Source organism: Nipponia nippon, unplaced genomic scaffold (genome assembly GCF_047370975.1).
Source record: "Nipponia nippon isolate SJK-2023a ecotype South Korea unplaced genomic scaffold, ASM4737097v1 scaffold_3, whole genome shotgun sequence".
In the NCBI taxonomy this organism is placed as follows: domain Eukaryota; kingdom Metazoa; phylum Chordata; class Aves; order Pelecaniformes; family Threskiornithidae; genus Nipponia; species Nipponia nippon.
Window position 1 is genome coordinate 116,308,334 of NW_028262347.1, and position 13,047 is coordinate 116,321,380.

Consider the following 13,047-nt stretch of genomic DNA (forward strand, 5'->3'; position numbering starts at 1 on the left):
GCAAAAATAAAAAGTTCAGGAAGCACGGACAGCAAGATCCAGAAATCAGTTTTGACTGGGCTGTGTTATACATGAAGTATTTTTCATTTTCCGTTTTATTAATCAATAGTTGGAGCTAATATGCTTATGGTCCAAAATACTTCCATTGAAATACACAGAATGAGCACCATGTGGGTAGATTTGTATGCAAACCACCTTAATTATGCTGGTTTTCTATTTAATTATTCTTTGCATCAAGCATTATTTTATTTTGTATTTAATGGTAAAATCAGAAATTGTCCTCTGCTATTCTCATTTAAAAGGGTTTTTCATATTTATTATATTTTTAGGGCTCAACTGAAATTTTCTTATTCTGTGTATTATTTTCAGAAATCAAAAGGCGTGTATTGGTATACGGGTGGAAAGATGCATCTGAGAGAGAGTGTGTATGCTCAGGGAAAAAAGGACAGTGCCTAAAATAAGTCTTTATGCACTAAAAAGTATTTTTGGAAAGGCCTGCTTAAGTTTCTTTGGTTTAAAATAGATCCTGTCAGGGTGGCTCAAATGTAGGTGGGACAATTCAGCTGCCTTGGAAACATTTCATTCATCTGCTTTGCCCTCATTCTAAGTGTCCGAAATGAGATCTGTCTTTATGGCTTCCTTCTGTTTTTTACTCTTGAAGTTCATATTGGACAAAATGTGTAATTTGTTAATAGACCTGAGCTTTGTAGCAAAATTGTACTATTAATTTGGAAAGTCTAAAAGCCTAAAAAATACCAGCTTTCCTAGGCTTTACCTACTGTGAGAAATCTAGGGAGTGGGATAGCTGAAAAAGATGATGGTAGCATTCAAGAATGGCAACTGCTTTAGCCCAATTCTAGATTTTCATTACCGTTGCCAATCTCCGTAGTGTCTGGCCAGAGAGTGCAGGTACAGGCTGGTAAAGACAATTCAGTAACAAATGGAGGAAGGAAGTAACACTTGGATGCTTCTTTCTGGAAAAGGAAGGAGCTGGTAGAAAGTACCAGCAGATGCCTTGTTACTGTTAGCAACGGGAACCTAGGCTCCAGATGGAAATACCAGCTGAAGCAAAGATGTTTTAATGAACATTTCATGTTTTGGTTTATCTGAGCTGTTTATCATCCATTACCATGGTGTCAGCTAATTAGTCTGCTTCACTGGCTTTGGGAGCACTCTCTTTAAAGGTTGGCCCTTATAGTATAAACTTCTTCCGTTGGAGGAAAATGGCTCCGTATTTTCATTTTCTCGGTTCATCTGTCTGCGGTCCAACACACTGGAGTTTATCTTCTGTCTCAAAGATTTAGCAAACATTTATGTTAATTATGAACCTACCACACAGCATAAAGTCTTTGGACCACAAGACAGTCTGAAGTACATGATCCTGATGTGTAGTTGCTCGTTGTCCTCTAAATAGCATATGTTGGATAAATGATTCACTGAAGTTGCGTGGTAACAGGCATTATTAAAAAAAAAAAAAAAAAAAAGAAAAAAGGAATGAAAGCAAGCTTTTAGTAAAAAAAAAAAAAAGGAACCACTATAATATGAGTTTGGTCATTACAACAAGGAGATGAGTAGAGATGACCAATGAAGATTTCATAAAAGAAACTTAATCTTGGTATTGTACTGGAAAAGGGCACTAGGAGTTCTCTATTCCACCGTTATCCTTAACAATTTTCCCTAAAAGGTGGTTTTGCAGAGAAACTTGTAGCTCTTACATGTACACTTATTATGTGCATATGCCAGTTCTAAGTACAAAGATCTGCTGTATTTAAAAAATACTCAAAATAGGCTTATTTTTGTAGCCTTGTTTTGCTGATCTTCAAATTGAAGTTATTAGTATCTAGTACAGACTTCTGGAGAAGAATAGCCTATGTGACATTAGTGACTGACTTCCAATGCCTGACGTGACTTTTTAAAATCTGTTTTAGGAGTGAGAGTCCTCTAGGATTTGATATAGAGACTGAATTGTCTTAAGTGACCATATTGACATCCTTAAACATTTCTGCAGATTAGCCTGAACATGAGTTGAGGATCAACTTATCTTTCTACAATAGTGGCTTAATTTTGGCTGTTCCTATTCTCTGCATCCAAATTTTTTGTTGATGCCACAGTCTAGACGTGTCTCTTTTGCCTCCAAGTCCAAGTGTGGACCTGGGCTATAAACAACAGAATTTATCTCAGTTAGACCCCCTACACCCAAATAGATAGTCAAGTTGTGGATTACTTTGAACCTGTATCAGGTGTGGTCTTAGAGCTGAGGTATCTTTATTTTCAAACAGTCGTCTGAGTTGGGGAGAGAGGGGGTTCTCCCCTCTCCAACCTTGCTCTTGCCCTTTCTTCCAGCATTGCCGATTGAAATGACTGTGGTAAATAAGGGTCTGCAAGTTGCAAAGCCTTTGTCAACAAATTAGGCAAATATATGCCAATGTTTTCTATACACACCAAGGCAAATGGCACTAACGCCATCCAACTTTTAATTTAGCAAGCTAGATTATCAGACTGGTCTTTGAACACACAGCGTGGTTACAGGGAAGCACTAGGCTTTTCTGGAAGGTGAGTCTGAGAAGGAATGAACTCAAGTGATCTCATGCACAATTTAGAGGAGTGTCCATTGACTGAATAGGCAAGTTGGTTAATTTAGCCCACTAAGTAGATGTGTAAAGATAGGTTTTATAATGAAATACGATAGTATAATAATGGTCATTTGAAGGAATCAATAGAAAGGAGTTGTATAAAATACTGAAATTAGAGTACTGAAAAGCATGTTACAGGAACAGACCAGCAGATGTAGGTAACAGTAGACAGCAGAATAGCTGCAAGTTGGCAGTGCAAAAGGCAGACATCACTATATTGGCCTACAGAGAGGTTACAGTTAAATTTGCAGGAATACTTAGTCACCCTTCATGCGTCAGCTGCTGCCTGGCATATTTTTTTGAGATTATGGTATAAGAGTAAAAAGGCAGACAAACTGTTGTGCAGAACAACCCAAAGCTAAAAGCACCTTGGATAAACTGATTTCTGATGAAGGAATAAAGTAGTGTATATGTAGGGACCAAGATCTGGTAATAGGACTTGGTAATTCAAACAAGTAAAAAGTAGTTATAATTAAAAAAAAAATAAAAAATTATATAAACACCAGGCTAAAGGGAGTTATTCATTGTTATGTTTGGAAAGTACTATCCAAGCCCAAGCGATGCTTATCTGAAGTTTTTCATGCTTGGATTTATAACTCTTGTATTTCATTATATTATTCATCCGTAGATGTGGTCTTGTTAAATTGGAAGTGATGGTAGTGAATTTTTGAGCATCCTCTAAAAAATAGAAAGGGGGAGAGGTCAGTTCCAAACCTTTGAATTTTGAAAAATTTTTCCTTTTCTAGGTTATTAAGTTTAAAAGGCAGAGCTCAGGTAAATGTAAGCTGTTTTTCTAAATACAAATGTCTTTTGCACAATAGAAATCATCCTCTGTTGCTCCTTAAATTCACAGAAACGATGAGTTGCAATTCTCTCACAGGTCACCTGTTTTCTTCCCTACCTACAGCACGTGCAATCTAGCAGGTTGTTTAAGCATCAGCCATGCTGGTGACATACATGGTCCACTGGTCATCAGTTAGAGATGGAAGTAGTTTTGTGGGCAGAAGCTGCATTTTTCATGACCAACATAATACACTGTGTTGTATCCTCGTGGGAGTTTCCTTGACCTTCCTCCCTGCCCTCACCCCATAATGAAACTAAAAGTGTGTTTGATGATGATTATTGAAAAGAAGATTTATAGACCTGTGACTTCTACTTAAAATGGGTGATAGTATCTCTGCATTAATTTCACATTAACACTTGAAGTTTGATTTCTCTCTGCTGTTGTAGGAAGCTGACAACATTTGGCAAAGTGGCGGAATACAGGTTTTAAGTTGTGCATTTCTCCTTCAGACTTGCCTGCAATCTTTTTTGTGTGCATGCGGGGAGGGCAGGAAGGATGGGGAGTGGCTTAGACATTGACTTTTGCCAGCCAACGCGTGCTGTTGAATTGATTCTTTCAGTCAGAAGTTTCAGATTTGTAGAATATTTTTTATTTCCTTTTGGACAGAAATGTATCAGCTTTGTTTTTTTATTTTCATAAGGAAATGCTTGAACGTCCAGCATTGCATCAGGTTGTATATTAGCACTACATAATAGTTTTCCTACTTCTTACACACAATCAATAAAAACTAAGCTACTTAGGAACTGGAAAACCCCTTTCGAATTGCAGTCTGAAGTGTCTAGTCTATTGTTCCTGGATCACCTTTACAGAGAAATGTAAAAGTTTTGAAAGCTGAAGTTTGAACACAGTTTCTTAGGCGATTTCAATTATTTTAATTCCTGAATAAGTGTTTTTGTGTTTCTGTTTAAATATAAGCTTTAAGATTCTTAAGTAGGATCACTTATTTTCTTCTAAATTTGTTAAACTGTATCTTTTCCATTTCTGCTCAACAAAAAATACTTAGGTATCTGTTCTGAAAGGCAGAGATGAAAGTGTAAATTCTGCAATATTTCGTAGTCCATTTGAGGATCAGGTCACTTTTTTCCCTTTGCTTTTAGCAAGAGCAATGACAAAACTGACTACTCTCAAAGAACACAAAATAAAATCTGATTTATTCCTACAAATTATTTCTGGTTATGCTAATCTTGAGTAATTATTTACATCTAGAGCAGGGCCAAACTCTGAAACAGATGCCTGAAGATTTTTTTTAAAGCATTTATGTATACTAGGAAATTCTAATGAATTTTGTATGCAAACAGATGTTTGTGGATAAATAAACCTTTTTTGTTTGTTTATGCATATTTCACCAAAAAAATCTGTTTAATCTGTTCTTAAAACATTGAGCCTGAAAAATGGAGAGGCTGGGAGGAAAGGATTTGCTGGGCCTTTTGTCTGAAATGCACCTAAGTTTGCTTGTCTGTTCAGGGGGCTGCTTAGCATTTAGGAGGAGGAAAGCTATTTTTTAATTCAGGTATGAAAATGTGCGTTACTTTTTATATCAATTATTTGGCTGATGGCTGAAAGTGCATTGGAGTGAGGGGGCATTGGCTGGTTCTGGCCTTCACTAACGGGAACATTTCAGAATGTGGATGAGTAATTAAAGTATAGAATGCGGAAAATTAGGCCAAAATTGAATAGAAGTGAATAAGTATGCGTTCTGTTGTGCAGATGTTGGAAACAGATTATTTTGGATACCTCTTTCTATCTACATCTTATTTGGTTACCACGTAAAAATCGGTCATACACCATGTAGATTGTTTCTCTTCCCATTGCCTTTTCTGTTTTTCTGTTGTGATGTATCTGTATAGGTAGTAATTCAGCAAAATATCCTGTCTGCCAGGTGTGGGAACTAGCTGATTGTATTGTAATACCAGATCATTACTTAATTCATATGCAACCTAGCCTAGCACATGGAAAGCATTATAAATCTATTTACAGTGTGGCTGGTCTGATGATAACATTGTATTAAATTCCCAGGTGAGGCAATTTAAGCAATTGCTTTGCCATGTGTAGGCCATGGAAATTAACTTCTCATATGCTTTAGTAATAGACGAACTTCATTGTTATGCTCAGATTAGTAGTGTAGCAGAATTCTTACAGTCTGGTTACATGTACCCTACTTCACATGTAGAATCATACAGGGGGGTGGTACTGCAGATCACAGATCTTAATTATTTTAAGCTGAGTTAATTCATTTCAATTCTAATTTAGCTGTGCTTGCCCATGAACACATTCCGTTCTATTGGGAAATGTTAAAGCTTGGGTCAAGTAGACAGATTGTTTAAAGCCAAATTGCCAGACAGAACTGAGCAAGTGTATCTGTTTGAACAGGGCTTTAAGAAAATCACCCAATCAGTATGCAAAAATCCTGTTCATAAACCGAGAGAGATCTGCCTGGAATCAGAAATTCTTCCTTGTCAGAAGGTCTGGGTACTGTAGTACATTTAAAACAGCCCCTGAAACTTTCTCTGTCTTGAAGTTCTTGTAGGAAGTAGCTTAACCCTTTTGTGTCGTCGCGTGTTCGTGTGCATGCTACATTTGAATGCAAACATGTACACTGACTTAGAAACACTTGTGTGCTTAGACTTTTTGTCTATGTATATACAAGAAAATGCAAAACACAAGGAAAACTTCTATATATGACAGACCTTTACAGACAAAAAACTGCACGCAGAACCTCTTAAACCTGTGTTGAGCTGCCCAGAAATGCCTTGGCTTACAAACTCTGTAAAGCTTCTGTCTTTTCTAGAAACATACATATAAAGTACCAGTAGGCAGTGGTAACTGACAACTAAGACTAAAAATGTTGACAATTTCTTGATTTGCCTGGTTAGCTTATGTATAGAAGTCATTAACTATTTATAAAATGCATTATGAATTGGGTTCCTTCAAACTGTAGCAGAGTGTGTGACATTTCCAGCTCAAACTATCATTCTTGCATTTGGCTAACGTACATATTAATAAACAGCTGATAGTTATGAACTAAAAAAAAAAATCTAAAAATTATTTAATTATTGAGTCCGAAAGACTCAATCAATAGCCACATCTAAAAGAGTTAGCCAATATTACTTTAATAAAAATAAGAATACTAATTCAAGATATTGATATTTTGGACAAATCCTGAAAGAACAAACGAACACTTTAGTTCAAAGGCCTTTCCTTTTATATTATTGATTCATTTGGTAGTGAAACTGTGATCAAAAGTAGTATCAAATTATTTATTGATTATGGCAAAGAGTTATACCTAATTGTAGTCAAAGGGTTATTTCTTTTAATATAATTGCTGATTTTCAGATCATGACAGATTATTGCAATAAAAGAACAATGATGCAAATATATTTATTAAGTTCAGTGGTGATGATATAAAGGATTATAAGGGGCCTTTAAAATTGTATTGCTGTTAACATTTATTTCTTTCCCATGAAGAATGTTCTTTTTCCTTTCTTCTATGCAGGCTCTTATGAATGAGAATATCAGCCAGTTAAATCTTTCAAATAAATGATGTGTAACCAAGGACCGTCTCAGTCTCTACATGTAATTAGGCAACTTGTTCACTGGAGAACAAGCTTATGAAGCATCATGCTCCTCATCTCAGTCTAATAATGATAAATACATTCAACACTAACAGAATCAATGGGGCTGAGTCATTTTGTGAAATTGGGAGAGACTGTACAGTTGAACTACTAGACCTCAAATGGGAAGATTGAATCTTAATCAGAAAAGAAGATTAGATATTTATTGGTATATATTTGTAATTTCTTTCCTTGTTTGATATGTATCAAATAAAAATAGGAAAATAATGTAATTGAGCAATCTATGCCAATTTGTTGGCTTTTGGTGAAAAAAGAGAAAAACAAAACCTATCTCCATATGATATTCTTGCATACTGTGGAGTGTTTTAGTCCCCCATAGTGATGAAATGAATAATTTAAACAGGCAGCTCTGATACCACAGCCTGTTTAAAGGTTCTCATTTCCTTTAATGCTGTAGACTACTTTAGCTTGGTTAGTATGAAACTGTGACAGCTGAGATCTCCAAAAGATTTGGCACAATTCAGCTCTTGTAGTAGGTCCATGGTATGCTTTGTCCTTGCTACGTACATCTGTAGCTTTAGTATATAATCTAGATCTGAACACGAGCAACTGAATCACAAATTGGTAAGCATTGTAACGATGATGATGGTAATAAAGGGTGAACTACACAGGATAAAAAGCTAAAATGTGTTGCTCTGAGATGACCAATACAAGGCTTACTTTGCTGCTAGTTTCCTAGTGTAAGGGGCGATCCACTTCCAAACTTCTTTGTCACAAAGGTAATGAATTTCCCTGTGCTCAATATAATTTCTACTGGGTTGTTTCCTGTGCGCCAGTCCAGAGCATGGTTTTTGGCATGATTGTCCAGTTTGGGAATGTTTGATGAGGGATTTCTTTTTTGCTGAGTTCCTACTGGTAGTGACTACCACAGCAGAGTGTGAGGGAAGCTCCCATCAATAAAGGAAGGCCCTAGAGCTTAGTTCTTGCTATTCTTGGGTTTCTTTCCCTGATGAAGTGTAAAACTAATCATAACTGCACTCAAATATAAAAAGATTATAGACAATATGTTAAACATCCTTTCTCTCTTTTAATGGTGAATGTAGGAATATTAACCAACTAAGGACCCGTTATTTGGCCAACAAAGAAGTTGAAAGCTGGGCTGATGTTCTCCTTATGGACTTCCCCATTGTTCCACTGAATGTTGTGCTACCTTGGTAGTCTTCAGACATTTGCTTTCCATTGCTCGGCACTTGATCTAGTTTAGAATCAATATGATGATCAGTTCATGAGCAAATCTGGGGCTCATAAGGTGTGAGTAACAACTGTCTGTCATAACGATCTAATGAATGACTGTCTCAGTTTTGTGGCGTTTCCATGAACTGCTGTAAACCAATGTCTCTTTGTACTGCTGGTTTCTCTGCTTTCTTTTGACCTTTGATTTCTGGTCCTTTCACTGTAGGCCTTCATAGCCTTAGCAGCATAGGAAACACTTGTTAATTTCCTACGTCTTTAAGTTCAACCATGTTTGTCAGATGTGTGTTGTTCAGGTTTTGTTTTGGGTTTTTTTATATATGGGAAAAGCTCAGTCTTCCTTTCCTATTTAGTGGCATCACTGCAGTGTTACTCTGGGTTCTGCGTCCAGCTAGCAAGTGTTCTTCAGAAAAATACATTTGATTCCTACATGTGCGTTTCTTCAATGCTTCTGATATCAGCGAATATTGCTTGTCAAGGTTACCTGATAATCACAACTGGGATCATACATTATGTACCTTGAGCTTCACTGAAGCAGCTTTCATTGCTGAAAAGTTGAGGATGTGACTGTCGTAGAAATGCTAAGGTTTTGCCATGCAGATTTGTCATAGTACAGCAGTTGAACTTTTTAATAACTTTTACTTGCAGATTTTTTTTTTTTATCAAATAGGTATCCATTAGGGGGCTCTCGAGGTTTAAGATGATCAGCCTTGATACCAATGGCTTCCGAGCTTTACTTCCTAACCCTTTTTTCTTTTTGTTTTACAGAAAAGGTCACGGATCGCCTACAGTGATGAGGTGCGGAATGAGCTCCTAGGGGATGACGGGAATTCCTCAGAGAACCAGGTAGGATGCTAATCAAGAAGCCCTAGTGGGTGGCTGGAGGGTGAAGGAGGTCACTGGCACACTGGGCTTCTCAAGCTGCTCCTTAACAGCATTAGCAACAACTCATGTGGAAGTGATACTGTTTAATGCAAAGCTGGGGTCTTAATCAACTTCAAAATGTTTCTTGGAGATCTTACATTTAACCCTTTAACTTGTGATCACTGTCTGCTATCTTAAAAAAAATCTTTTCTTCTCTTTTCTTTATTATTTAGTACTTAAGAAATAACTTGAAACGCGCTGTTTGCCGACAAAGCCAAGGTCTTCACCTCAAACACATGTAAAAGGAATAAAAAAGTACATAATGCAGCTTTGATAATAATGCAGTATAATTAAATCAACACTGGCAGGCAAAACAAATGAAAGTGCGCTCTCAGAATTAGGCAGTACCCCACTCAGTTTCCTTGTGTGATTCCTTCCCTAAACAGATTTTCTCTCCTTGTACCAAAAACACAAGTTGTACTAATAAAAGCATGCTTTCATAATGCATGTTGTACTAGAATGCAGAGTGCTATCCACCTCTTTTAATGAAGGAAAGCTTGATAATCCTGAGGCTTTTTTAAAATCTTGTACCCGTATTGTTGTTCTGGACACTACAGTGAGGATCCTACTAGACTACTGAAAATTATAAAGGCAACATTATATTCAGGGGACTTTGACCCACCTGTTAATATTTCTTTTGGTGCTGAAACTTGTTTGACAAGCTCTGTCTGAAAGCAGAATGTTTCTTTTCTTTTTGAAAATCATGTCAGCTGTAATCAGAGTTGTGCATTTAGAGTTAGAAGTTAGTTGAAAGTTTTCTTAAATATCAGATTTTTCTCTTCTGACCAGACAGAATTTAAATTATTTTGGATTTTGATAGTGAAGCTTGTTTAAATGGTTGCTTGATAAATGCAATATTAAATAAGGAAATGGAACAGAATCATGTTCTGAAATTTTTAGTATCTTCTACCCTCAATATAAGCTCAGTTCCACTAAGGACTGGGAAAAAGAAAGACTTGGAGACTTATCCCAGTACAATGAATTTTAAAACACAGACGCCTTAAGCCTTAATCTTACACAGTATTTTAAATGTGCTGTGTAAGTTTTAAACTCTGTAATAGACTTTAATACATACATTAATGAAATTATGCACAGGGTACAATACATCTGTAGACTCTGTAGTGTAAGCAGCTCTAATATCTATGTAAAGGGTTAAATTTATAAGATATTAATCTTCATATTTATATATCATAGCAAGGGGAGATTCCAAAATTTGAATAAAATAACGAGGGGGTTTTATCCCTAAATAATGAGTTTATGGAAAGGATGATTTCAGGGAAAAGAGTTTCACAGTCTGCCTGTGAAAGTGTTAAGATTCTCATTTGATTTCTTCTAAGGTGCTGCTATTTTTACATTTCAAGAAAAAATTGTGTGAATTCAGACATAAAAGGGCAATTGTGATAAGAAGCTTTACTTATAACAGAATATCTTATGTGTAGGGATGAGATAAAAAATTTTATTTTCACTTTTTAAGGAATGGTTAAATAACTGGGTCACATGTACACTTTTTGCGAGTTATGATCTTTTTTCTAAACTTGATGGAAGAAACATGGTCTGATCTCAAGGAACCCAAAGATACTTTCAACCATTTGTCAACATGAGTTTTTTCTTCCAAATGACCACTTCTTAAATGGAAGAAAATTTTGGGTGGTAAAGGAGTTTAGTTAGTAACCCAACTTGAAATTGTTACCCCCTACCTTTGAAAGTTCTGAATTTCTTTCTTTTCTTCCTTGAAAAATGTTATGAAATATCACCATGATGGAGTCAACTAACTTCTTTTAAATATGTGAATGCCAGTATTTTAAAAAATATTATTTATTGTGTTATTCCAATAATCAATATTACAGTCTTTTTGTTATGAAATATCATTATTTATATTTGTACTTATATGCATGTACTTATGGGTACAAGCAGTTAGTGCAAGAACTTCAATCTGATGTTGAGCTTATCAGAACATGCAGCTATCCAAATCAAGTGTAAGGTTTGGGTACTTACCATATAGTGAACCTGTTATCTCGACGTATTTAACTCAGTAACGCCAGGTCTAATACATTTTCACTCCTACACATTGTTACATCAATAGAAAGCTTGAACTAGATGACGAAAGGACGCTCAGGTATAACTTACAGCCATACAAAATATTTGAAGATGTTTTGAATTCTTGCTTTAATTTTGTCTGATGGAAATAAATATAGGTAGATGGACTGACCCTCACCCTAATATTATGGGACTTTCACTTATCAATCAGTTTGAGTTAGGTTGAATTAGTTAAACTGAAAGGTGGTGGTTTGGTTTTTTTTTTTCCCCCAATTCAGTCACCGAACTTTGAAAGGGGAGAAAAGAGGAGGGATTTCGCTTCTGACAAAGGAGTTGTTAAAATAAGTTGCCAGTTCAGAATTGCTTCTGTACTAATCCACAAATATTGGTAAAATCTGCCAATAGAAATGCTGAATATCTGATTAGACTGGGGTGTTGTGCAAAGGAGATGAGATATGAGCTGTACATTTTAACTATGGTCTTTGTCATCGTGATAAATATTTGCAAAGTATTTTTGGTGGAGGGAGAAGACAAAAAGGAACTTGATGTATACTGGCTAGTACAACCATATTAAGTATCTAGAAATAAATGGGGCACAATTTGCATCCTTTCTTTATTCAACTTCTATTTTGTGAGTTGAGTTTCAAAGGTACAGTTACAGCAAAACACTGCCAAGTTATAAGCTGTAATGAATAGGGTCATAGGTATGAGTTTCCAGTTGTTCTCCCAAGAAGAAAGATTGAAGTACAAAGAACAGACTGAAGAATTGGAAAATTACGATTGGTCTTTTGCTGTCTTCTTTTTTCCTAAATGTCTCCCATAAGTAGCTGTCATCATGTGTAGATGACAACAACTTAGAATACCGTGGCCTTATTAATGATTATACCAAGGTTTAACTAATTTTACCAGATCAAGCATATAGAAACTTCCTGTAAGAAGTTATAAGAATCATACAATACTGCTATTCAAAGCTTTTTTTTTTTTAAATAAACGCTTCTTTGTTTAATGAGATAAATAGTGACATAATGCTCTTAATGCATTTAGGGTTTAGTAAAGTCATTGCTCAGTATATTAATTTATTCTTAATTTGAATCAGGTGAATGTAGTTAGATGAGGTGCATTAAGAGATTGAGAATCAGGAGACATCCCTTCTCCCATCAAAAAAACCCCACCTCACAACCCCAAACCCAAAAACCTACTGTGTGCATTGGGTTGTTATTTATTTTCCAGGAGTGGTCTTAAACGGGCTCTGTTACTTTCAAGTCTTATTTGTCATTCTGGCCACCAACATTTATCAAATCCCTTGAAAGTTTTGAGCTTTTCAGTGCAATGATACACTACTTAAAGTTGTGGCTTCACTTTAATAATCATAGAACTGTTTCATGTGGCGATTCATGTTTTTTAGAAAGTATATGTTGGGTTAAATCAGAAATCCTTCTCGACCAAAATAGTATCAGGTACAGTATTACCAACTTCCTTGATACATAACAGTATTCCTTTCTCTTTTGCAACTATGTTCATTAATAAGTTTAAATAAATTTGCATCAGGTTAAATTGCATGTCCATATACACATACACTGTATATGTGATTTGTGGTGAACAAATATTTTGTGGCTACTTAATTTGTGACTACAAAGTTCTTATAATATTAGATTTGGGCTTGCTGTGCATAAAGTGTGTCAAACTTCAGCTACAGACCAGGGGGTGAAGTTGGTCAATTTAATTCCCCAAGATCTAAAGAAGGTCGGTATCATTTCATATAGCCCTGGCAGAGCAGATCATTACC

General features: G+C 35.9%; 1 protein-coding gene across 7 annotated transcripts in view; it reads left to right on the forward strand.

The window, feature by feature from the left end:
* Positions 1 to 13,047, forward strand: part of VTI1A (vesicle transport through interaction with t-SNAREs 1A) — a 284,394-nt gene that overhangs the window by 47,683 nt on the left and 223,664 nt on the right. For all 7 annotated transcript variants that reach the window (XM_087768273.1, XM_087768269.1, XM_087768270.1 and 4 more), the window contains exon 4: positions 9,069 to 9,146. In XM_087768273.1, the coding sequence (XP_087624399.1) occupies positions 9,069 to 9,146 (78 nt within the window). The remainder of the gene's footprint in view (positions 1 to 9,068; positions 9,147 to 13,047) is intronic.